This window comes from Python bivittatus, unplaced genomic scaffold (assembly GCF_059951505.1).
Source record: "Python bivittatus isolate LINGU-HERP-01145 unplaced genomic scaffold, Pbiv_v1 ctg000350_np1212, whole genome shotgun sequence".
Lineage (NCBI taxonomy): Eukaryota > Metazoa > Chordata > Lepidosauria > Squamata > Pythonidae > Python > Python bivittatus.
In genome coordinates this window covers 35,238,249-35,265,723 of record NW_028277074.1, presented here as the reverse complement: position 1 = coordinate 35,265,723, position 27,475 = coordinate 35,238,249, and the positions used below count along the sequence as shown (strand labels likewise).

The window sequence follows — 27,475 nt, the reverse complement described above, 5'->3', positions numbered from 1 at the left end:
ATAAAAAGTAAATAAAAATGTAAACGTAGGGCTACCAGAGCTGGTCTCCAAACATTTGGAGAGACCCCTGCAGCCATCTATAGGACCTCCAGGTTTTTGCAGATCAGATCTGGTAGCCTGCCCTACTACACCACAGCACACTTCAGCTGTACAGAATTCCTGAATTACGAGCAGCTTAACAGCAGCAGAAGTGCGAGGCCGCAGTTAGCACGGAACAACTCCGTGACACAGCAGGACGTCCACGGCGAAACCCAAACTGCGCCCTCCCTTCTCAGAATCCCTTTTCCATCCACCAGGAACTCCTTCCCATCATCCCCGCCTTTCCATCCATAATGCCTCCCTCTCGTCATAGAGATAGAAAAAGGAAGAGCGATGCTGTCCTAAAAGGCACACTTCCCGACGTTAACTGCCAAACGATTTGAGCCAAGGACAGTCTTCCTCCCCCCAAGTTCTTCAAGCACGAAGCCTTCGACGCAGACGGTTTAAACTGGGATTGTGACCTCACATGCGCGACACTTTTCTATCTCTAGGCTTATTCCCCCACACGACCTTTCTTTCCCCTTTCGAATCCCGCCCTTCTGGAACGTCGCCGGGGTCTGGCTCCGCCCACTCCGTCCCGTTGTCTCGGCGGCCGCGGCCCGGAAAGTGATGAGGGCGGGCAGAGAAGAGGGCGGCCTTCTGGCGCGCTTTCCGCGAGGGAGGGGGCGGGGCCGCGGTTATTTGGTCGGCCTGAGGCGCGCGCCCGCTCTCTCTTTCTCCTCCGCGCGTGGCTCTGTCCCCCCTCTCCTGCCCGTCCGTGGCTCATCTCGGCCCGCCGTGCCCAGCCATGCCCAACATCGTGCTCTTCAGCGGGAGCTCCCACCAGGACCTGTCCCAGCGCGTGGCTGATCGCCTGGGGCTGGATCTGGGGAAGGTGGTGACGAAGAAGTTCAGCAACCAGGAGACCAGGTGAGCGTAAAGGGGACGGGGCGGCGTGTGTTTGTGCCTCCCCTGGAGGCTATCCCCGGGCTCGCAGCGCTCTCCCCCGACGGAGATTCCTCTTTTGCACCGAGAGGGGTGGAAGTTGGAGCGGCTGATGAAAGGAGGGTCGGGTGTAAACCCCATAGGTGAATGTGCTCGCTTGGGCACCCGGATCAAGGGTCTCTGGAAATGGGCAGCCTGCCTCCAGTCGCGTGTAAGCCCCTCTCGCCCCGTTCCTGCGTGGACGGGCCTCGGGTGGAAGGCGAGACTACCATGAGTGTCACTTGTGATCTGGCTAGCGGGAGGGGGGGGGGCGGGAGCTGCTAAATAAACAATCAAGGAGGACTCTGCGAAAGAGATCTTGCACGTGTCCCGAGGCACACCGCTCGCGCTGTGTTTGCTGGCTTTAAAAAAAAAATAAGTTCCTGCTACAGGCCTCTTTAATCCCTTTGCTTCCTGTCTACACCCGTGTGTTTAGTCTGGAAGCTGCTTTCTGCGTTATAGATCAACAAACCTGGTTAGCCACAAATTGTAGCCTCAGTTATACTATCTGGAACATTATCTCATTTCCTAAAAGTATTGCCGGTATGATACCTGTCTTTTAATGTTGGTCATTAAAATACAAATATTACTCAGAGATATACAAAATCTCCGAGTAATATCCAAAAGGATTATGTGCAAATTAGTTCTTGGTTGGAAAATACTCCAGTTATTGTCATAAACTCAGAATACATCTTGTCTAGGATTCCCAAGATGTACTTTAAAGGCTGTTTTTGGTCATAATTTGTAAGTAACAACTAACCAAGACTGTCTAGATTGATGATTCCCTCTACTCACTTTGCTTTACCTATACAGTACCGTAAAACTATTTCTGTCTTTGAACTTTTTTTCTCTTTGTGGTGACAGTCCTGATTATGAAAAGAACTGAATAATGTTTCAAAAACACTGTTGACTGCATGATTACCTAACCTTCTTGCTGCTTTTCAGCAAATGATCTGTTTTCCACTGATCATGTGACTAGGAAAAAGGTTTAGTCAAGTCATCATGCAAAATTACAAATAAAGTGAAAGTTAATTTCCTTCTGAACTAATTTCACCTGGAAATGTTGCATTTATATTCTGAGATTAGGAGAATATGCATGGAACAGTATCTAAAAATAGTTTAAAATTCACTGGACATAGTGTTTCTAAGCACAGGGACTGGAACTGTAGTTCTTTATTTTCAAATATATGTGCTTAGTATTTCCTCCTTAAACTGTCTTAAATTAACTCGAGGGAACAGGATTACTTTTACTTGCTCCAGCCCCCATTATGTCTCCACCCTGTGACCTAGCTTTGAGCTCAGAAATGCCCTGTGTGTTCACTAATAATTACATAAACAAAGCTTATTGCTTATGTTTCTCTAAACTTAAAACAGTTAAGAACCAGTAATAATGGTTCTTCTAAATAGTATAGTTGTTGTGAAAGCAAATAACAGAATAATATAAAGCTGTTTAATTAAATTAACATGCATATGTAATAGGCTTATTTTTCTACTTTATCTGTTCCTTTATTGTCAGTCACAATAAGTTGCACTCATCTTGCTTCTCAAGAACTGAGTTCACTTTATTAATTATTCTTCTTTTTCTGATAGGCTCTGATGTTATTCCTTTTGATTAAGAGAAACACTCTATTCTAATTATTATGTTGTCTCATAGTCATAAAATAATAGAATTGGAAGGGACCATAAAGGACAACTAGTCCAACCCCCTATTCAGTATAGGATCTACTAGGGCATATTTGACAGAAGAACTCTAGGACAGGATTCACCACTTCCAGGCCTCAGCCTGTTCCAGTGGCTGACATTGTACAGTCAAGAAGCTCCTCCTCACAGCTAGCCTGAATGTAATTCCTTGTAGTTTTAACCTATTGGTCCTGATTTTGCAACAAGATAAGCCTACTTTTTCTTGTATGTGTCATCCCTTAGGATACTTAAATGCTCTTATCATGTTTGGAGACCTGAAAGAACAGGTTAGGGATAGATCATCATGGAGGAAATCTATCTATGTGGTCACTAGGAGTTGAAAACAACTGATGGCGCATAATGATCATATTTCCCCTCAGTCGTCTCTTCTATAAGCTAAACTACCCATTACTGTACTATGGTTGTAAAGGGAATATGAGATCAAAGAATATTTCATAGAAAATAAATCTTTTAAGAACTGAGTTGTATTTGGCATCTTTTCTTCCTGTAATTCTTGGACGACTAAAGTAGCATGAAGCCCTAACCTTTTGTCGATTTCACTGTTAGTCCTTGCTTGCCAATTCCTTTTTATCTGTTTCACTGTTTGGCACTTTAATTTTTCTGCCTCCATGTGAGTGAGTATTTTACATTAAACGCCTCTCTATTTTAGAGTGCACGTTTGTAGTCTTTTTACTTTCACTGCAAATTCACTGTTATGCTACATTAGTCTATGGTTGGCCTGTTTAATCATGCCTTTTCATGTAAGCTTAATTTGAATGCTAGCCAACTTTGACAGATCTCAAAAAGCTAAGTAGAATTGGATCTAGTTAGTACTTGACTTGGAGAATAACCAGGGTAGTAGAGAAAACCAGAAGATTCCCCCCCCCCAAAACCCCCATCCTTGAAGAAAATAATGGCAAACCACTCCTGTATTGTTACCAAAAAAATTCTCTTCATGGTGATTTACCTTTTTGTCTTCAATTTTTTTTCCCAATGTGACTTATAAACATGGTCATTTTAAGAGAGAGTACAGTCTGAATCTGTGTTCAACCCCTTCTTAAGAAAGCATAGAATCATGTTTTATCATTAGAGTAATTCTATGTTACAGGCTGAGAGATAGCCAGTAATTTTCACAGTAGGTTAAACAAGTTGCTCTCTGGGGCTGGATTTCCTATATCCAAGCTCACCTTACCATACCTGAGTTAACTTCAGATATTTAAGCAGTCCAGTGCCAAAATGTGACTATTAATAGGAAATGAAGTGATACTGATATATTGCTGATGTTTTTGTTACTACATATATATCTATATATACAGTAGGGAATTGATGGCAGTCCTTACTAGTACTTGGCACTGGAGTGAATGGCACGTGAAGCAGTAGATATGCTCCTGCTCCATGTGTTACATTTCATATTTGTATTATGCTCTGCATTTAATATTATGTGTATACTTACTGAAAATGCCTGTACTTTCTAACATGAGTTTGTTTAGGGATCCAGCTTAACTATGGGTAAAAAAACACTTGTAAGTTGAGTTTTTGTTGTTGTTCTTTTTGCTGATGAGTAAAATATTATTAGACCATCTCACTTTATATTTCTAGCCCAGCCTTCTCCAAACTGGTCCCCTCCAAATGTGTTAAAACTATAGCTTCCATAATTCTCATATAATATGGCTGACAATTGGCCAGACTGACTGAATTCAATTCTGTGATCTGTAGCCCCTTCATTTGTGGAAGGCACCAGCTGAAAGAAGGTCTTGCTGACTGCATTTGTTCTGTTCTTATTGGAACACTATTACACGAGTGGCTGTTTAGCACTGCGTATTAGTAGAAGTGAACAATTAACCAATTGGCTCAGTATTAAAATGCTACTAATCCTCTTCCTGAAATTCAGGCTATTTCCACACAAGCCCAAGGAAAATGTCTGTGTACATTGATAAGACTTGCCCTGAGGGTCAACAAACTTTTGTTCTTTTGGACCAGTTGAGGGAATGAATTCCAGAGTCAACATCTGGTCAGCATGTTCAATCCCTTATACCAATCTCTTCCAAAATTATTGTTTCTTGGCACTTGTTAGCTGTGTCTCTTAACAGGTTATAATATTGAAAGGTGGTAGCATTACCTGACTAGAGATTGACGTATGGTTATATTAAAATGCAAGAGTTAACTTCTGGTCTGGCAAGATTTCATTCCTCTGCACTAGGGTGCTAACTGATAGCCCTCTAGATGATGTGGAAATTAGCTCCCATCAGGCCTAACCATCATGGTTAATGTTCAGGAGGCATTCCTGAATAACAGCTGGAGGGCCACTGGTTCTCCATTTCTGCTCTGCACAAGTATTACAAATAAATCCTCTTGTGGTTAGTGAGATTAGTTTCAAAGTGGCCTTGCATAGAACTACAATGTTAATCTTTTATTGTCGAAGGCTTTCACGGCCGGAATACAATGGCTGGTGTGGGTCTTCCGGGCTGTGTGGCCGTGTTCTGGAAGTTTTGTTTCCTAACGTTTCGCCAGCATCTGTGACCGGCATCTTCAGAGGGCAGGAGCACAGACAGGAGCAGTTGCAGGAGCAGGGGCACAGAGAGAACTACTCCTGTCTGTGCTCCTGCCCTCTGAAGATGCCGGTCACAGATGCTGGTGAAACCTTAGGAAACAAAACTTCCAGAACACGGCCACACAGCCCGGTTAATCTTTTATGCTGCTCACACTTAATTAGCTTTATTTCTTCTCTGAGGTTGTACATTATTTTCATTTTTAATTCATTGATACACATCTTGTATTTTGCATTTGATAATATAGCTGTGTCCTCGCAACAGCGTGGACTGGTATTCTCCCTGTCCAAAAGATTTATCTCTATGCAGTCAGGCACTGCATAGTCATTCTTTGACTACTTTTAAACTCCTCCAGTCAGTGCAAAGCAGACTGGGCAATTTCTGCTTGCTTTCTCACTTGTTTCCTTAAACAAAAGGTATGCTTGAACAATTTAGTCACCTTTTTTCACCCCCATGTAGCCACAGGCCGTGAAAACTGAAACAGCCCCAGGGATGGATGGGAAAAGATTGTTAATATCACAAATCCCTTGTAAGCTGTTCATACAACATAGTTGATTGGGGAGGGGTTTAATTTACCTCAACAGGCCTGAGGTAGTGTAGGGCTAAATCTACTACCCTTAAGGTTGATTGGCTGGGGGAACTGACCCTGGTTTTTTTGTTTGTTTGTTTGTTTAAATGACACACACACACACACACACACCATGGTCCATTTAAGCATAGGCAATGTATTTTAATTTGTATTCTTAATTATATTTATTCCCCTGGGAATTCTACTGAAGGATGGGATGTAAGCACCTATAATTAATTGCTCATCCTATACTTTTGTGTTACCTGAATTAAGAGTTCATGTGGCAGTATTACCAAACAGGTAGCCTGACAAATGTTCTTAAAATATTAGCTTACAACATAATTTTGTTTACGGTGCTTCCCAAAAGAACTGTCTATAATTTAACATTGCTCCTGAACATAATACAGATTTCAGATTTTAACGAAATCAAAATAAGTTCTTTGATGTTATAGGTTATCTGAACCCATTTCAAGATGATTGAAGGCCTAGATTTGAGGTAAAGACTACTCTGTCACCCTTTTCTGGTCCTGGGAGAAGACACAGAAACTTCAAAAAGTTGAAGACGTGCTATGTTTGAGCCCCCTGCATGCTCCAAAGCATCTTTTTACCTTTGAATTTGAAAGTTGCACATTAAATATGAGTGCTACCTACCCCAATTCAAAAGGAGGGGGGACTATTTTGCCCTTATTTTTCCATCCCTACTCTACCAACAGTTTTGTCAGTGTGTTTGTCATTTTGAAAGGGCTTGCAGTCATTTTATCCCATCAGACCGAAGTAATTGTTTATCAATTCCTGTGGATTGAGTGGTAGAGCTGTGGGCCCAGTTTGCATGTGTCAGTCTTCTATTTAAATCTTTAATCTTTGCACACTGTCCAGAGTCACTGCTGTGAGAGGGGTGGCCATATAAATTACATAAATACTGTAAATAAGTAAAAATACTGTTTTACTATGGTTGAAAATGCTGCCCTTTAGAAAAATATATTTGTAATATAGTCACAGTGTTTTACAAAGAGAAGTATAATTGTAAAAAAACTAACCTTGTTTCTTAAATCAACTCTTCTGGATGGATAGGAGAGGAACCTTAGTCTCAAGCTAAGGCCAGTTTCATAAGTGGAACTTGTATTGGCTGTTCAACTTTCTGTGCATATAAATGGTTGCGTTGACTTGAATTCAGTGAAAGGGATTGGGGTATGAACTGTATTCATAAGTGATGCATTTTGTTGCATTGACAGTAGAGTGGTATAGTTAAAATAAGAAACTGAATAGTCTTGCCCCTTTAAAAGAAGGTTAGCAAAGTAATCAAATTCAAAATTGTAAGGGCCAGTCATGGATCTCTCACAAAATGGCTGCTCTTGTGGGATTGACTATTTACAAAATGGTTTCCATTGTTGACAAGGCCAGTCACAAAATGACCATTGCCCTGAAGGCAAACTGGTATGATTGCCTCTACTCTCCCCAAGTGCCCCAATAGCTGTGTATTGTTCTTATTTTTTGTTTCTGGACTGGTAGGCTTCTAAGGGAGGGAAAGAGCTGCAGCCATTCACCATTTCTATTTTCTAAGGATATTTACAGACTATTTTATAGTAAAATCAGGTAGTTGAAAGCTTTAACTTCAACACTATTGTTTACTTAGTATTTTATCATTAATATTACTTTATATTGTTTATTTTAAAATGTTATTAAAAACCTCAATAAAAAATCTGGGCAGCTTCCATTGGGTTATGTTATAGTTGTGTGATATGGTTTATTGATTATTTTATCAGTTTTAGTCTGTTTTAATTTTACATTGTTTTCCTTTTTTTAATTGCATTGACCATCTCAGTTGCTTGACAAAGTAGAAAGGCAGTATGATCAAATTATTATTGTTCCCAAAGAAGTAGCCACTTCCAATTCCAGAAGATTCACTTCCAGAATCAGATCATGCAAGTTTACACATCCTTTTCATCTCATTTCCTAACTACTGGTTTGGCATGTTTTAATGGAGATTTGAACTGAAAGTTCTGAACCACCAAATTTAATAAGTTGCATAAAACAAACATAGATGTCCTATTGAGAAAAAAAATCTTACTTTAATGCCCTTTCATCTATATCGTCACTGCTGAAGATTGTTTAAACTTGGGTGGGGGGAAGAGGAGGAGAGGACAATTAGTTAATTAGTAATTTTGTCCTTGATACATGTGGAATAAAGTGAATTTTTGTAGCAGTCTGATGCAAAAGTTAGGCCCTTTTAAGTTCAATAGAAAAAAAGAAATGTCTTTAATATTTCCATATTTAGTTAAATCTGGCTGAATCACATATTGCATATTCTGCTAATTTATTATAATTTTAGGGCTATTTTGTATATTATAAAATATATAGTATAGTGATTAGGATGTTGGAATAGGTGTGGGAAGCTCAAGTTCAAATTGGCATACTATTACATTCCTCCATTTTGATAATGGTTTTGATAATGCATTAGTTTGTAAAACAGGTGTAGGTTCCTTTCTGAGTTGCATTTTTTTCTCAAGCAGAGAGCGAAATGCAACAGAAAGTATTGTTCCATGTGCATTTCAGATATATTGTTGAGTTTTCAGGTTGCAAAATGCAAAAAGTGTGTACTTGGCAGTAGATATAAAAATGTATTTTCACTCTTACTCATGGGCTGGATTGAAGTGACTCCACTGCTGTTGTTTCTTTCCCAGGTTCAGTTCTATTGCTCTTTGTGCAGTGAAGCTGCATACATTTGCTGCACTGGTGCTTCCTTTATTTGTTACGGATATTTGTTATTTTTAAAAATAAGTTCTAGAACAAAAATAATGGGACCTCAAAAATCCCTTCTCCCTCATTTTTTGTTTTAAGAGCAGCAGTAGTTCAGGCTGGATGCTGTTGACTGCCCAATCTACAGAATTGGATGACTTAAAAAAACATTAAGCAGTAATTGTATATACAGTTCTTCAACATAGCCAATGAACAATAGCAAACCTACACTGCTCTCAGGCGTATGCTTGAGAGAAGACTCATGTTTGGGTGCACATGAGGTCTTTAGCTTTTCTGCATCTGCTTTTAAAAAGTGTTAATTGTCTCCATAAGGAAATCTAGAACAAACCTTTATTTTTTTTGGCATATTGTTACTGATTCCCACCCTTCACAAATGTCCCCTGAGGTTTATATGGTTCTCCCCCTGGTGATGTTCAGAAAGTTGTTGAAAAATCTGACTATTTTCCCAGCCCTTGGGATAGGGTGGATGTTGAGTACCTTGTAGGATTTTGTTATTGATTTGTTTTTTTCTGGATGTCTATGACCTAAGTTCTTTTATTGTTTCCTGTTTTTAAAGTTGTAAGCCAGATACAGTCTTGTGGAGTTGGGCAGCTTCTAAACCAGTGTTTCTCAATCTTGGCAGCTTGAAGATGTGTGGACATCAACTCCCAGAATTCTGGGAGTTGAAGTCCATACATCCTCATGTTGCCAAGGTTGAGAAGCACTGCTCTAAACTGTATAAAGGAATAAATGAATCCCATGATGAAGGTAAGCATATTTAGTATATGAATGGGCATAAGTTCATACATGCATGGAGGCCTTCATCTGGCAAAGGGGTGCAAACCCTTGGACTCAGAACATAGCCACTCCCTGGTTACTTTTATCTATTTCTGTGGACAGCTAAGTTGGAAAGTGAAAGAAGCCAATTATGAATGCAAAATGTTACTGGTCTATAAGATTAGGGTGGTTAGTGTCGTCGGAGTTACAGTACATGTTTTCATCTTTCTTTCAGCGTAGAGATTGGTGAAAGTGTTAGAGGGGAAGATGTGTACATTGTCCAAAGTGGTTGTGGAGAAATAAATGACAACTTGATGGAGCTTCTCATCATGATCAATGCTTGCAAGATTGCATCATCTTCCCGTGTGACAGCAGTAATCCCATGTTTTCCTTATGCTAGGCAAGATAAGAAAGATAAGGTAAGTGAGGGGTGGGAATTCTTCTCCATTTGCCAAATTATGAAATGATGTATTAAGCTAATGCTGCCCTGAAATAGATAGAACTTATTTGCAGTTAAACCCTTTTTTCTATAAGTGATCTTTTTGGTGCAACATTTGGTGAAGTGTAGCTACATTCCTCATCTCCTGACCCATCAGGAGTTCTGGAAGATAGGAAAGAGAGCCCACATCGTTGTTGTTGCACAAAATGCAGAACTATGATGATGTGTCAGGAAGCCAAAGTTTTTTAGGATTACAAATCTGCCTTTTGCTATTGTGATATCACTTAAAATGGAAAAAAGTGAGAGCATTTTTATAAGACAGTTATTTGATCTGATTGGCTAAGTACACGGCAAGTCTTTCTTTTTCCATGGCAGGGAAGGGGCTGAAACTGGTACATGGAGCTACAGAAGACTTTGTCCATATTATCTTAAGATGCTCAGAACCAGAAATCTTTACTTCAAAAACTATAGCAAAAAAAAAGGTTTTCTGTTTTAAAACATTAAAAGCTGTTGTTAAAAGTTCTTAAACCTGACTAGAAAAGTAAACTTCTTGAGCATCCAGACCACTGCAAAAGGTTTATTGTACTAGTAGCTGTAATTTTAAAATTTTAAAAGTAAATTTAAAATTTACTGAAGTATTAAGAGAAATTGGCAATGCATTTCCTGTATTCTTCAGACCATGGGACTGCAAACCTTTAGCACTTATGCAGCGCTAAAGAATTCTTAAACCTAGTCTGGGTTACTGCTGTATTATGACCTCAGTTGTTTCTGCATCTTCCATCTGATAAGGAAGTTGCATGATGTTAACCATACATGTGTTAATGATAAACAAGTATGGTTAAATTACCTGACCAATGGTAGTCATGTTGCATGACTTAAACTTACCTTTAAAATTAACTTAATATGTGTGAGCTATACATGTTTTCCTATTGCCAGGAAATATGGTATTACTACAGGGAAATACAGAGGTTCTGGCCCAAACTAAGATTAATTGCTCATTCAGAGCCATGAAAGTAGAATGCCCAATTTTTCCATATAATAGTTTCCTTAGGTAAAGATAAATTAGGTTTTCACTTAATGTATGATGCCAAGCCAAGTATAAGAAAAGGGGGAAAGAAAGTTAGGAACAATACCCTGATCTCAGAACTTCTTCCCTCCAGCAGTTACCTTAGGCGAGAAAAGGCTGTTCTTCTTTTCTACAATGAAGAGAAGGAGGAGAAACTCAAGTCTTTATTTTTAAAATATAGTTTACTAAAACATTTTTACAGATATATGCTATTTGTGTGTCCATGTGAATGGAACCAAAAAAAAAAAAATTAATGCTGCAGTGCCTGTGGAATTCGTGAACTTTCTAGTGTTGAACAACAATTGCCAGTAACCCCATCAGCACGGCCAGTATTGATGGATGGAGCTCAGCAATATCTAAAGGGCCATAGCTTCCATACCTTTGAGACATAGCTGAAATGTGGGGAGAATCCTTTCTTCCATTGTAATACCCCATGTGCCTCTGGGGCTCTACATTATTTGACTGGATATTTTGTACAACAGTGGTGACAAGCTGGCCAGGTACTATGACAAAAGCAATTAAAAAAAAAGTTTAAGTGTATTCATACCAAGATTATTCTGATACAAATTTAAACATAGAATATTATATTCCTCTATACAAAGTAAATTATGTTGTTTCTAGCATCAAAGTAGTGACAATTGCCTATATTTCTGTAAACTGTTGGTTCAAAAAAGAAAAATACGCTAACTTCTAGAGATCTTTCCATGCTATGTTTAATTATTTGATTTAATTCTGTTAATTATGCTGCTGGCCATACTTTGCTAATCTGCTTTTGATCATATATTTTCCTGGTTTCGGTGTTTGGCTACCACAATTTTTGCAGCTGTGAGCACATCAGTCAGAAAGTTGTGCTTAGAAAATCAAGTAAGATAGTCTTGGAACTCAGTGAAATAGTCATTTCCATGTTTACCCAAATGCTTTGTATAATAAGGAAAGTCCACCATTTATGTGAATAATAATCTCCAGTAGTTATTACCATTTTAAATTGTACTCAGTAGTCACTATGATATATAATGTCTTGTCGCAGTTTTCTTTCTCTTCAATTATATTGGTATACACCTCACAGTTATCTTTAGGTATTTTATTTATTAAATTTGTATACCTCCCAACAACTCTGGACAGCTCACAAGTAAAAAAACATTTAAAAAAATACAATTAGAAACAAGCATAAAGGATGAAATATAGCAAAGATAATAGAAACCAGACTGGAATGGAAAAAAGGAACAGGCCCACACAATCCAAGGGCTTTGCTCATCCTTGCTAAAGGCCTAGGAGAAGAGTCTTCAAGCCTCTTATTCCATTCACATGGTAATATTAGACAGCAGATTTTTTTTTTCCTAAATGGATTTTTAAATTATTTCTACTTCAAAGAAGCCCTTTATAATAGTTACAGTATGTTTTTTATTCTCCTTGAAAACTATATGTAAGTTCTATATGCAGACATATGATCTTAAAGTCCCATTTCTGACTTACATAGTTTCTTAACTAAAAATATTGAAACTCTAGATGTTTCAAATGTAATTTCCTGTTTCATTCTTCAAATCTTATGCAATATCCATCTTTCAATGCATGAATAAATCTATTTCTTAATAAACTCCATAATATTTTGTTACAATATTACATTTTTGTAAATGAGAAAAGTCAGTTGGGATTTTGATTAATTTGACTGAAATTGTTTTTAAATTTATCCTGTTCTTGCATATGAGGATTTGCACATTTCATTAATTTACTTTTATTGTGTTTTCCTATATAGGACCAAGGTAGATGGGTAAGTGGTACCTTGCAGCTATCTTAAATCTAAAATGTACCATGGATTATTAGAATCTCAGCACACCCATTTTAACTGCAACTTGAATCTCATTGCATAATATTTAATTACCATTGAAGCAAGCGTTACTCTATCCTTTGGCTTTGTAAAAGTAAGAGCCTGGGACTTTTGCCATTACAAATAAGTTTGTAATTTTTTGCTAGTGTGACAAAGTTCATACTGAAATCAATATCAGACTTTTTCCAAAGTAAATATGTTAGCTGAAACACTATCTTAAATACTTGCAACTTTACCAAACCAAGAAAGCTTTAAATCTGCCTATTTGTTCAAATCTTGTGTGTTTGTACATGAGCTATATAGGTAAAGTATGTTCCTATATTATTGGCAAAGTAGCAGAAGTTGACGTCTTTGCACATTATGAGAGAGAAAATTGATCACTTGGTTGCATAGGCATGAGAAGCAAGATCATGTCAGTCAAACTCATAGCATTCTAGAAAAGTGTAAGTCAAAAAGTGTGGTAGACAAATTCACCTGCCTGAGCCCAACTGCTAGGTAAGGTTGAGCAGCTTTTCTGAATCAGTGTCATCATAAAGAGTTGTATGTTCATATTATATATTAGAATTTTGATAATGGCTTCATTGCTCGCTCTTCAGATATTTGTTATTAGGAATACCTAGCTGTTCTCTAAAATAAATTTTTCACATAGAGAAAAATATAACTACTCAAACGTTTGTGTTATTATCAAAACTGGATTTGAATTCTTGAAAGTTCAAGGTGTAATGAAGTTCAAGCGGACAGACATTTCTTTCAGGGAGTTTGTTACAAAATGTAAATATGTGGATGAAGAATTTGAAATACATAATCTGTTGCCTCTTTAGTTCAGAATGACTCAGTTTAAGATATTAACAGCCCTGTTACTAGTTTGATGTGGACCACCAGGAAATTCTAGGACTGTAGATTAGAAAGTTGGAAAGACATATTGGAAGAAGCCAATGGCAAACATGTTATTGCTGGCAAGAAATCTACATAGATATGCCTGTGCCATTACAAAGAGTGGTGTGACTGATGGCATCTTTAGCTTTTTGTAAAACAAAAAATCCCCTTTTTGCTACTTTTGGGCACCTTTTGGGATGGTGCATTTTAGCCACACCTGCTTGGGCTTAAGTCCTGAGGATTCCTGTATAAGTTAATTCCCTGTCCAGTATTTGTATTAAGCATAGATAACTGTCTTCAAAATAGAATTTGCTCTCCCTTGTTTGGGCTTTGTGCCAGCAGGGCATTCTGTAAACCAGAATAACTAGTTGAAGCCCTATTCTCAGAGTTGTCCTCTCTTCAGTAAACACACATTTGCCTAATAAACCTGATTGATGATGTTTGTATCTAATTGTCTTCATCTTCTCTGAGAATCAGGCTCAAACATTACTCTTTCAGTTGTCTACTATTGCTCCTGTAACCATTTATAGGTCTTTAAGGGCTGAGTCCAGGACTAAGCCTTTGGCTGAATTTTACCATATAGCTGTTGATGTAATAATATAGCTACTAAGTCTTTAATAGCTTTTTTAACTGGGCTGCATCTTGTGTGAATGATTAATTATTTTTGTCTTTTGCTTGCTGAAATGAAAGTCATGTGAAAGTCTTCTGCCTCATGGCTTTTTACTATTTAAATTAGTGCTTGAAATCTTGCAGTTTTGTTATGTATGCCTGTTTGGTGGGCTGTCACTGTTCCTTTCACTGTGAGATTTTTGCATAGATTGTTCACAAATCAAAGGAATTGTACAACTGCAGTGTCTGGTTGAATTGTGTAGTACAGAGTTCTGAATTAAGAAGAAGCACTTTGCCTGTCTCTTCTAATTAATGTAGCACATGTCCTCAACTCCATAAACCAAACATCTTTTTAAGGGATCCCAGAGTAGCTATACAGCAGTGTTTCTCAACCTTGGCAACTTTTAAGATGTGTGGACTTCAACTCCCAGAATTCCCCAGCCAGCAATGCTGGCTGGGGAATTCTGGGACTTGAAGTCCACACATCTTAAAGTTGTCAACGTTGAGAAACACTGCTATAGAGGATGACAATCCCAGGAAAATATGTGGCTGTTTTAAGGAGGTGTAGACAGATATCACATGAGTGCTTCTTCATGCTTTGAAACACTTTTTTTGCCTTGAAGCACTGCACGGTTCCACTGGCCCTTGCTAAGTGACATTAAAAGAAAAACAATGGACAACAGAAGTGGGAGGGACAGGAAGCTATATAGCTTGTTAGGGTCAATGCTATGAGAAAATAATATCCCAGAAGAAGCATGGCTATTGAGTTGCAACTTGAATAGGAGCATTACTATTTGGAAAGCACGGTACAAGTTTTGATGCAACTCCTACTTGTTCTGTATAAAAACAACTTTAAATGTAGACTTTAAGAATTCTTTTCAAAGTTCATAAAATCCATATTTTGTTTCCTTAGAGCAGAGCTCCCATTTCTGCAAAACTTGTTGCCAACATGTTATCGGTTGCTGGAGCAGACCACATTATCACCATGGATTTGCACGCTTCGCAGATACAGGTAATTATGAGTCAGAGACAGAGAGAAACTTAGGTATACGTACCTCCTGGTGACTTCATGGAAATCTCTTTGTAGTTTTCAATGTACCTGAAAGATTATAGAAAGAAGATATCCAACACTGCAGGACATTATCATTCTCAACAAAAAAGAACTAATTGGACATGAGGACAATAATGAACATAACCAGCAAAAGGAAGTGAAGCAAACCAAAAGAAATTAAATATCTTTATGGTGTCCTTTAAATTACACTTTAAGAGAAATAACTGGAGCAAGACAAATATCAGAGTGACCAAAGAAGAAATATGAACAGACTAAAGATCTTCCATACAATTGACAGGATGGACAAGAAAAGCATTTGCCTAAGATTCAGGATGTGGATGGTGGCCAAGCGTCAGGCCCCACATAGCTATGAAACCCAAGAATTGAAAAGCACATGAATTTCAGAAAGCTTTGAGTGCTAATCAGGGGTAAAAACATAACCTTGAAAACAAATACTTTCCCAGGTAAACTTACAGCAAGCAAATTAAATTGCAGTGCCTCTTCTCACATTCTCTGAACTCTTGTGCCTGGTTCTCATAGTCCTTCACGCCACAATTCCACAAATGCTGCCCTCTAACAAGGATAAATTCCCAAGAATTTAGGGAGTGTGTAAAATAAATTGCCAGTGTGGGGACAGTTTCAGTGGGAAAACTGGATGATCCAAAAAATGCAGGATAAAAAGAAATGAATATTATGTTAAAAAATAAATACAGGGGCCAAATCATGAACTAGCCCTGAAAAATGAACAGTTACAAAGCAGAGCCCTTTATATAGTCTTTTAGCTGAGGCTGAAATAGATTGTAGGTCAGTACTTAATGTCAGTAAATTGGTATTTCCTTTTAAACCTTTTTGTTGTAAAATGTGTATCTGTACATCTAGTTAGATGTTACATTTCAATCATTATTGTAGCAGTGATTTATTTATTTTTATTCATCAGATTTGTCACTGCCCATCTCGTGAAACGACTCTGGGCAGTTTACAAGATAACAATACATTAAAATACAACAGAAAAACAATCCTAAAAATACATAAATTCCAAGAAGATAGATAATTGGCAAGTATTTCCAGGGAGCACCATCAGTAGGCTAACCCTGGTTTAACACACCTTTGTACATACAGTATGTCTAAAAACTTATTTTCTGAAAGACTAAAAAAATACAAATCTACATTTTGCCCTGCAGGTTGCCTAAAAAACACTACAGGAAACATCATCCTCTGTTTCTTCTGCTTGTTCTTTTAATCAGGCCAGATGAAGACAGTAAAAGCATGTAAATTCAATATATGACTGCTTCTGTTCTTGTAATATCCAGGGCTTCTTTGATATCCCTGTGGACAACCTGTATGCAGAACCAGCTGTGCTGCAGTGGATCAAAGAAAATATTGTGGACTGGAGAAACTGTGTCATTGTGTCTCCTGATGCAGGTGGAGCAAAAAGGTCACTGCAGTTATTGTGTATTTATAAGCATTCATTCTAAAAAGGAGAAAATGCTCTGGTATTCAGTGTTTGACTAAGTTGTAGTTAACAAACTATGTGATAGGGCTCTGGGTACTTTGGATACCAAGGCAAAAAGGTGCTTTGGAGCAATATGGGTGCTCACCTGACAACTCTCTGCAGTTCCTAAAACAGCTACATATTTGTGTGTCTGCCTTTGGTGGTTGCAGCACAATCCCAGAAAAAGATGTGTGTGGTTGAAAGAGTTGCTACATTGCTACCCTATGCATTCCAAAGCAACTTTTTGTCTTGGAAGCCAACAGGTTGCATAGCATACTTCTCTTTTGCTTTGTGTTTCAAAAAGCAGTCTTGCGCACTAGCTTTGCAACTTTGGAAAGCTTTAAGCTATAAAGATTATTTGACCTCTTCACTTTGACCTTATTAATCAAGTCCTTTGAGGGGGAAAAAGGGATTATTTTTCTAATACATATTACTGAGAGCCTTTTTGGTGATGGAGTTAACTCTGGAATCTGGTACCTTGGGAGGCCAAGTTGGCACTCCCTCTGTTCATTTTTTTGCCGAAGGGTTAAGACCTTACAAAAGGATTCCCGTTTCTGTCTGTATAAAACATTGCAATGGAATTGTTCTGATCCTGCTGGTAGTGCTCCAAGCTTGAACCGATCTGTTTTGGGTTTGAAACACTTCTGGTAAGATCAGAACAGTTGTTTCAAATTTGAAATGTTTTGTAACATCACTATACAGGCAGTGTAAAAGTAGAGTTTCTTCTCCTTAGAATTATATGCTTCTTCAGTGTAATTTTTTTAAATCAAGATTGTTCTCATTATACTAAATTTGCTACAGTAGGTAAAGCAAGAAGATCAGACAGAAATAGCAAACTTGTAAAATATTAGTCATGGACATAAGTAAGATGGCAACAGTGATTTTTTTTTAAAAGTCCAACAAAGTCTCACCTAAATGAGCAGTTTTTCAGATCAAGGTCTTGTATGATAACTTGGAGAGAGAGAGAGAGAGAGAGAGAGAGAGAGATCCTGGTTTGTTCATCATGCTAACCTGCTTAATCGAACAAACAGTCATGATTGGGTTCAAGAATACAGAACTTCCATAAGAAATATGAACCCATAGTGTATGTGTAACCATATCCAAAGATACACATTTTGCCTGTGGTTCTCTGTATCTCAGAAAATGACCTTGATACTTTGAAAACTTACTGTACATAGTCTCTGCGTCTTAGATTTTATCTAAATGTAGATATACACAATCAATCACACAATATTTAAAAAATCATTATCCAGGTTTTTAGTATCTGTTAGTTCCTTTTGTTTATATATATAGTGAAGTACTAGAGGTCACTCTTTTTAATTTTGTGTATATGGACAGACACACATACACAGAAGCACAGAATGCATTTGTTTAGAGAGCACTTGAAAATGAGTATCTTTACTTAAAAATATCCACTGCTTTGTTTAGAGACTTCTGGCAATAATAAAATAACTATGATTTGTTGTCAGGATGTAACATTTTAAAAGTGAGGCAGTTTATTCCGATGTTGCAATGGGACTAAACAAATGACTGAAATATGAGCCTCCAGCACGCATATTAGGCATTTAGTGTATAAAGAATTTAGGGAAGTCTGGTATTACTTTAAGACATTGGTTACGTGCAATATTTAAAACTGTTTGTTCCTTTGTCTTTTCCTCTTTAATCTGCTATAGGGTCACCTCAATCGCAGACAGGCTTAATGTTGAGTTTGCCCTGATTCACAAAGAAAGGAAGAAAGCTAACGAGGTGGACCGAATGGTCTTGGTTGGGGACGTGACTGATCGCGTGGCAATTCTTGTGGATGACATGGCGGACACGTGTGGCACAATATGCCATGCAGCTGACAAGTAAGTAAACCTTGAGGAATTTAGGCTGATTTTCTGATGAGGACGACAGGCAAACAAAAGCAAATGTAATGGAAGGGTTTCTCGTAAAAGGACAAGGAGTTCTAATTTAGAAAAAGCGGATCGTGCATGCACAAAATCTTAGATATGCATTTTGATTTTTTCCTACCATCCATCAAAAGGATGCTTCCAAAAAGTTAAGGCAACTCATACAGCAAAATAATTATAAAAGCTTTGTAAAATTGAGCTTTCCCAGATGAAAATTAACTTTGACTCGTCAAGCCATGTAATAGTCTATCACTGCATAGGGTCATCAACACCTTTACAGTGCCCACATAGTCATGCGTACAAATTATTTTCATGAAGTGTGTTGAGAACATCTAGTGACTCTGAAGATGCTCCGGTAGTGGAACCACTGTTCAAGAAGGCTCCAAATATGAGGACAGAATTTAAAAGAAGAGTATCTTAGGAGCTTGGTTTATTAAGGGAGAATCTTCTCATATTAATGCAACAGTTTTAATGTTCACTTGAACATGTATGGCATGTCACAGACAATGGGGAGCATAATATAGGCTGCTTTTAAACATTCCTAAGTCCCTAAAGGAATGTTCTATCTGGTTGTTTTATCTCCCAGACAAAACAAAAGCGCGCATGTTTTTTACTACCTTAAATTTTTCTGGTAGATATTGGGGGTAATTAGATTTGCCATTGCCTGAAATCTAATCTATAATTAATATCTTGATGTTCGTAGAAACATTTGTCCCTATCCTGTGTGTTTAACAGGCTGGTTTCTGCAGGAGCAACTAAAGTTTATGCAATTCTCACTCACGGGATCTTTTCTGGCCCTGCTATTTCTCGGATTAATAATGCTGCATTCGAAGCTGTTGTTGTAACTAACACAATCCCACAGGAGGAAAAAATGAAACATTGTCCTAAGATCCAGGTATTTACCACATCCTTTTAATACCTTGTATGCAGTTTATTTGAACTTCACAGTACAAAGGAGAAATCTACTGATTGGGAATTCTACTGATGTTAGGCTAAAGAAACTTTGGAGCAAGACAAGAGGATGTGAATCACACACCTTCTGTGGCTTTTACCTAAAAAAATAGGAACTGCCAAATTTAACGTTCAGTATGAGGAGCATTTTGTTAACATGGTGGCAATGACGGTTATTAATTTATCTTAAAAATATCTTGAAGTGCTGGTATCCAGTAGAAAGTTACAAACCAAAGCAAACTAATGACCTTGCACATTGAAAATATTTTCCAAAAATTAAGCTTTTTCCTGTTCATATTTTTAGAAAGCTCACATCATTGTGATTTAGCCACCCTCTGTTAATAGTGAAAAACCTGCTGTACTAACATCATTGGGAAATATAGTTTGAAACATGCAGTGCAGTCTGCTGCTGTTCTGTTTCTCTTTGAAAACAGGATCAAAGGATTAAATAAGCTAACAATATCAGCAAATGGCAACTTGCTTAAAAGAATTAATTCAATGAAATAAGAGGATTTTGAGAAAATAATTTTTGGAGTCATAGGAAGGTAGCACTCTCCTGCCCTCTAGTGGCTTGGCTGGATCTTTGCTTTTAAGCATTTTTCTCCTCTGTGTTTTTTTCCAGTCTGTAAAATAGTCTGCACTGAAAGGTGTTTTCTGCTCACAGTATATATTTTACAAGAGCTAGTGCAGACACACGCACATTAGTGTTTATTTCTTAATTTATTTGCAAAGTTGTTTCCAGCTTTGTCCATGTGGATCTCAGAGGGCACATTAGGTGATAACCAACACCTTGAATTGTACCCGGAAGCTCACCAGTGATCATGGTAGCTCATGGAGCAGTGGTGGACAAAGATGGAAATGCCCATAACTACTCATGCAGCTGAATTTTGTACCAGTTGTAGCTTCTGAGCGGTCTTCAGTGGTAGCCCTGTGTAGAGCACATTGCAGTAATCCAGATGAGAGGTGACCAGAGCATGTAAAGTGACCAGAGCATGAATGCCTATGAATAGGGCCTCCCAATCCAGGAAGGGACATAATTGGCACACAAGATGGTTTTACACAAAAGTCCATTTGGCAAAGGCTGCCACCTGCTTGTTGTGCAGGAGCCAGGAGTCCAAGAGGGCCTCCAAATTACAAACAAATTCTTCTTGGGGCAGTGCCATCCTTTCAAGAACTAAAGATGATAAATCACTGTGACCAGTAGGTCCTTCAAGCCACTCAATCTTGTTAAGACTTCCTCCACATCCAGCCCCTTACAGGCTCCATGCACTGGAATAGGACCTCCACAGCACTGCTTGTTCAGTCAAGGGTTTCAACCAAGGATCGAGATGTAAAGCTGGTATCATCAACATACTGATGATACCTGGCACATGCAAGTGGATTTCCTTGCCCAGCAGCCTCATGTAAATGTTGCCAAGCCATGTGGGAGCTGACAAAGCAAGGATGTTATGCCGTATCTCTTCCCACCTACCAACATTAACTGGAAGCAGCCCCAGAGGAAGGAGGATAACCATTGCAAAACAATGCATTCTACTCCCAACCCCTAGAGATGGTCCAAAAGAACACTATAATTGATGGTATTGGAGGCTGCTCCAAGATAAGGCAGGACCAGGAAATTTGTACCACTTCTATCTTGGTCTTGCCATAAGGGTGATCAGTGCTAAGTGATTTATGCACAATATTTTTCACACAAATAGGCTCCTTTTTTCCCACTCACAATTCTTTGGCTTTGTCACATGAGACTGCTTGTTATTGTTTTTTGATGTAGCATTCGGGTAGGAATGAACCTTTATGTGTGGATTATGGGATTTGTAATAAGCTGTTGCCTTTTCTTCTAGGTTATTGATATTTCTATGATTCTGGCTGAGGCAATCAGAAGAACACACAATGGTGAATCTGTGTCCTACCTGTTCAGCCATGTCCCTCTATAATTTCAAGTCAACACCATTCTACATTTAGGAGCCCTGCAGTGAAGAACACAATTCAGTATTAAGATAATTAGTATCTCGGAAAACTTTAGGTCGACTATGCATTTCCTGCTTCTAACATGGACAATGAGTAAAATGGGCAACATCATTTTTATTGGTTGCAGATTTACAAACTTTGTGCTTTAAAAGAGGAAACTATAATAGTTGCCATGATTTATTTAGATAAGTAAATATCAATGAAAAATAACATGACATTGTTCAAAAGCCACAGTTGCCTAAGGAGTTTGCATTTACAACATAATGCTACATCTGTTTATAGACCTCAGACATTTAGATGCATTGTTCAGGTTGATCCCTTTCTGGGGGAGACATGATCTAGGCTACAGATTTTTTATGGGAAGGTGGTAATTGTTCTACTTCTCTTGAAATTAGGCTTGGAGTAATTATTAACTCCGTGTCCTCTCATCCAAAGAATCTTCTGCTTCAAATGTTTGCTTGAAATAATAGGATCTCAGTATACCCCATTGTTCATCTCCAGTTACTGAATTATGCTTAACCTTGCAGATCTTTCTATCACAATTAAATGAAGGTCAAACTAGACCATGCGTTTTGTTAAGTGACTTTTTTAAGATTGAAAAATATGCAGTTCTTTCAAACTATAAACACATCTATAATTAATGTTTAAATTAATTATACCATCTAGTGGCTTGTTCACACAAAGCTGGATTGCTATCAAAATTCGTTCCCACCTGCACTGCAGCCTTATATGTATAAAAGTGGATCACATGAACTTGCTTCTACTGTGTTTGGACAAATTGGCAGCCAGCTTGTTAAGCAAAGACAAGAGTGAATTCTGAGAGGGCTCCAGCTTTGGGTGTGCGAGCTGGATTGATTGCTGGCAGTAGTTACTCCTGCCCTGCCTTGACAAGCCAGCAACAAAGTTAGGATTTTCTGCAGTTGCTACTATAAATAGCATGTATCAATCCAAATTAAATGCAGAATGAGAAATGAGAGTGTCTATCTTAAAAATAAATCCCAGGTTTCAGGAATTATCCCAAACTTGCAAGCTCATCCTTCCTACTAAAAAATACAATTTTAAGTTTGATTGTTTTATTCTTTATTTCAATTAAAAGAATTTATTTTATAAAAATTCTGTCGGTATATTTGATACAGATTAAAATTTAATTATTAAAAGTAAGTATATTTATTTTCTTGACCATCCCTAACCCAAATGAAATCATTAAAACTTGAAATTCTTGACAAAGCAGAGAAGAGTTGCAAAGTTTCTTAAGTTTAAACCAAAAGTAGTGTATGATCGAAGTGTTGCATTGCCCAAACTATTGTGTATTACATTTTTGTTACCCTGATGTAATATTTGATATAGCATTCCTTCTTTGTATTTCTGCTATTTGTCTTTTAGTGTGATCCTAAGAAAGCTGAGCCAAAGTTTCTTAATGTGTTAAGTTATAAATCAAGTCTCCACTTCAAGTGCTATCAGAAAAATCTGTTCATTGTTTCAAAATTTCTCAATAAATCTTAAAACAGCATTATTCTGATTGATCGGTGATGATATTTAGCTCATTTGAGGAAGAACAAGGTCCATTCCAGACTAAAAATTCCACCCTAAAAAAGTTGACTGCGCCAATTCCCTAGGATTTAGATATAGCCTGAACCTGATCTGGTCTTGTATAGAGTTAAACTGTTGGACATGTTGTTGGGATATCAAGGCCACTCAGTTGACCCATTTTGCCTACCTAGTCATCCAAGAAAAAGCAACAAGAAAACTGAACCTATGTTTTACTGTTCCGGTTGCCCACAGTGCAGAATACAACTCCCAGCACTCATCTGCGGCATCTAAGCAAAGCCTTCTGCTGTTTCCCTGACCAATGGGGGAGGGATTAGTGATACCAGATGTTTCCCAGAAGAAGCCTCTCTGTTCCAAAAATAGTGATTTTTGATCCAGTTAGTTTCATTTGTGTATTGTCAGAATCACCAGCAATGAGATACAAATATTGGAGTAAATATGCTGTGTGTATGGATAATTTGAGCCTAAATACAATGTAAATGGACCATGTAACACTTTTAATTGAATCACAAAAGCCCTTTGATAGTTAGAATTTGTGAACACACATAGGTCAAGGAGCTTGTTTCCATACACATAAGTGCACGTATGTACAATGTCTCAGATTTAGGTGGCCAGGAGCACTGGTGTATATTTGTTTTTTATATTACACTGTGCATATAGTAGGATGAATATCTTCTGCCAGCCCTCAATTCCTTAAAGGATTTAAAATATCTAACATAATCATGAGCATTATGTTTATCTCTTAGTTAATTGTCCCATGCCATTCCATGTTTGCTGAACTTTTGACTGCTACTGTTGGGATACTCACAACTCAGACATAATTGCTAAGTTTACTGTCACAGGTTCAGGAGATAAACCCAGGCAGAACATGAGAACAACTCCCATTGGGAGTTGAAAAACAAGCTTGTTATCAATGTGCACCACAAACTTTGCTTATTAACTCAGCAGGAAGTGTTTTTTAATTTACTGGACATTTTCCGTTCATTATACTTTGTTTCTATACACTTTCACCTATCCTAACTGATTTAACATTTTCTAGAGCTTAGTGCTATACCTTAGCTTTAACATACTTCGCAAGGCTTTGGGACTTCCCTGTTACATCTTCATTCTACCCTTACTTGTCAATTCTCTACCTTATATTCCAAGTACTATACTTAGATCTTCCCAACTGATTTTAACCTGGCTTAATCACTTCAGTTTTAGCTTGTTTTTTATTTTCTACTTCAATACTTAGTTTTCTATCCTTATTTCGTCCTTATCCAACAGCTAGTTTTTTCAATTTGGCTTGTCATCTCCTTTGTACCCATTCATTCTTTTCTTTATCGATATCACATTTTCGATCTTAGCCTTGTTTAATCTGTATCATTCTATCTCTGTTCTATTATTGTTCATGTCCCAGTCATTTTGTAGCAGGGTATCTGGCAGTGGCTCTCTGCCATCTTTTTCTCCCATGGCTGGTTACAGCTGTGGTCATAACTGGGTGGTTCCTGCAGTATCCTCTGCATGAGTGTCTCTCTTGTGGATTGGCTAGTGCTCCAGAGGGAGAAAAGAAGCAAAGCTATCCTTTCTCCCCACCCCCATCCCCTTCTCTAGACTTGATAACTTCTTTGGACACGGCCTGTCACGGTCGATCTGCTCGCTCCTCTGTGGCTCACATCAGTGATTGTAACACCCAAACAAAAGGCCTGTTGGGTCAAACCAGTTGCCTATCTAGTCAATAGCCTCCCCCACAGTGGCCATCTGGGAAGCCAGCAAGTGGCCATAAGGGTGGGGGGAGTCAGAAACCAATCGTTCTTTTTATTATTATTTTACTCTTTTTTATTTTTTAAGCATTTTAACTTTTTAAATTTGCTTCATTATCCTTTTTTCCTCCATCATAGATGAGAGAAAACATGTATATAAAGTAACAATACAATGGAGATTTTAATATTAAGTAATTAGCTTAAGACCAAAATCATTATACAACCAATACTATGATGTGAGTTGCAGTGGTTCTTTTTTTAATGTTATATTTAACTTTGGATGAAAAATCTAATTAAATTCTATGCTTGTAATATTGATATCCCAAATTATAATGAACATTGATAGATTTTTTTTCTTTCCTTCATTGTCAATACTTTAAGCTATCTAAATAATAGAATGTTAATCATCTCTACTCATAACATATAAACATTATTGTATTGGAACAATGCAATGTATCAAGATTTATAACAATATAATACAAGGGAATAATAATAATAATAATTATTATTATTATTATTATTTTCAAAAGTCAGCCATAAGGCATAAATAGCTTCCTCCTGCTATCCCCAACCCCAAGCTATTAATATTCCATAGTACAATGCTAATAAGAAACATATAGACAGGGCTTGTATCCAGGGATCACCTTATTCTACATGGATTTGCTAAGTCACTTTTAAAAGCCATCCTAGTTGGCAGTGGCCACCATACTTTACAGAAAGAAATGCCAGTTTAACTTGTATTTGACTTCCTTACATTTGGTTTCATTGGAAGTATTAGAGAAAGTAGAATAACTTGCTGTGTTTTGCATAATACTGCTTATCCAAAAAAGGAACAGTCTGGTGAATATGCATACATACTGTTTTCTCTGGCACGTGGCATCCTTTTTCTAGACCATGAGCTGGCAGCAGCATCTGGGTGTTCTTTTTTCAGCTTGGCAACAGAAATAGTTGCTATTCGCCCAAAGCTGTGATGCCCAGTTCCCCATCCCGTGATGACACTGGAAAACAGTGGAGACAGCTGAGCTAACTCCATAACCAAAGTGCAGTATCTGAAGCCTTTCAGAAATACAGGGCTGGTTTTTTCTTTTTCTTTTTTTTTTGTTAGCTTCTATTTCAGATGAATTGTTTTGGCTATCACTATGGAACATATAAAGGAAACAGGACTAACCAATAAAGCACCAAGAGAGAAAAAAGCATGAATTGCATCAAGATAGGAAACCTTTCTAGACCTGCTGGATCCAGAACGAAAATTGTAGTCAATTGAACAGTGAGAAATTGACAAAAGTGTATTTTGTCTCAATAACCAGCTCACCTTTGGATGCAACTTGACTTACTGCAAGCCCTAGAACCCTTGGCTGGGGATCCAGCTTACTACCTGCCAAATGGCAATATTTGGAAAATATCACAAGCATTAGCTTTGACCCATGCAAACTTACAGGACAAGAACTCATATTGCCATTCATTGGGTAAACTATTAAATCCCATAATTTTACAACTTTGGATCAATCCATTCAAACAATTGAAAACCTTTGAAACCCTTTGAAAAAATGTTGAACTCAGTTTGCTTCAGAAAGCTTCTTGGCAGTTCATTCAAATTAAGTATTTGTATTTTAAAGCTTTTTAATGTTACTGGGGCTTCTAAAATTCTGTTTGCTAAGGGTTTGGGATCTTTTATTGGGTGTTCTTGAACCAGCAATTTATTGTGATCAGAAATAGGGGGAAAAAGACCTTTATATTATTTACATGACATTTTGACTAATGTCTTTTAAATCAGTGACAGGTTGGAGCTAAGTCAAAATTATTTTACTGAGTTAATGCTCATTTTAATGAATGACAAATGTGTCCCCCATTTTAGTTTTTATTGAAAATATTCATATTTTTTAATTGCCTTACAGCCATTTAATTCATATGTACAAAAAAATTTACTGAAAAGATTTAATCAATGATTTTCTCAATCATAATACTGGTTTCATGAAGTGGAACTTGGCAAAATTCTACTACTATCCTTCTGAAGCCATACTATTCTTATTTAGAAAATACCATTTTTAGATTTCTATACAAGAAGTCATACTTGAATGACTACTGCATGAAAAAAAAGCCTTGCTTGTGAATGTCTTTGCAATAAACTTTCGTTTTATTGTGAATTGAAACTAAGGTGGCTGATGGATAGATAGCACACGCCCTTTCCCGAAACTCCCCAAAGTGGAAGAAAATAAGGTCTTAATAAAACTAGTCTGATTTTCCATGGGAACTCTTGGACTGTCAGCAGTGTTACAAACTAGCAAAAAGTCTTTCTCAAACTGGGGTAATTGTCAGGAGTGTGAAGATGGCAACCTTGATCAGGTTAAGAAAGCCTGAGCTAGCAAAATCAAGGAACAACTTTTGATACCAAGAATCTGATTTTTTAAAAATTGATACAACTTACAATGATTATAGGCAAGGTTTATGAAATATTAATTTTCAAATAACATCATTTCTCCTGACATGAGATTGGCCCAGATCTTGCTGGCCTTCCAGAAGGGCCTGAAAACATGGCTTTGCAATCAGGCCTGGGGATCTAGTAGCATGGCTATGGAGCTTGTAAAGTGGTTGCATTGCTAGGGAATTGAGTGCATTCTCCTGCATATTATGGTTTTTTAAATTGTTATTGTTTTTAATGAATTTTGTTATGTTTTTGGTTATTTTGTTCTATTGTTTTTGTGTTTTT

General features: G+C 37.6%; 1 protein-coding gene across 2 annotated transcripts; it reads left to right on the top strand.

Moving 5' to 3' along the window:
- The first annotated feature begins 672 nt into the window (after nucleotides 1–672).
- Nucleotides 673–22,988, top strand: PRPS2 (phosphoribosyl pyrophosphate synthetase 2). 2 transcript variants are annotated; one of them, XM_025171431.2, is made up of 8 exons: nucleotides 673–948; nucleotides 9,548–9,731; nucleotides 12,571–12,585; nucleotides 15,041–15,139; nucleotides 16,489–16,613; nucleotides 18,344–18,517; nucleotides 19,298–19,457; nucleotides 21,352–22,988. In XM_025171431.2, the coding sequence occupies exons 1-8, from the start codon at nucleotides 827–829 to the stop codon at nucleotides 21,442–21,444; spliced, it is 972 nt and encodes a 323-aa protein (XP_025027199.1). In that variant the 5' UTR covers nucleotides 673–826; the 3' UTR covers nucleotides 21,445–22,988. The 2 variants fall into 2 exon arrangements, with proteins under 2 accessions (XP_025027199.1, XP_007435702.1); XM_007435640.4 differs by lacking the exon at nucleotides 12,571–12,585 and having other exon boundaries at nucleotides 678–948.
- Nucleotides 22,989–27,475: the final 4,487 nt, after the last annotated feature.

What these genes read in the sequence shown, in the direction of transcription:
- PRPS2 (XM_025171431.2), top strand. Translation starts at nt 827, where the DNA reads ATGCCCAACATCGTGCTCTTCAGCGGGAGCTCCCACCAGGACCTGTCC. An exon ending in TTCAGCAACCAGGAGACCAG is followed by an intron (nt 949 to 9,547) that starts GTGAGCGTAAAG and finishes TCTTTCTTTCAG; the next exon opens with CGTAGAGATTGGTGAAAGTG. An exon ending in ATATGCCATGCAGCTGACAA is followed by an intron (nt 18,518 to 19,297) that starts GTAAGTAAACCT and finishes TGTGTTTAACAG; the next exon opens with GCTGGTTTCTGCAGGAGCAA.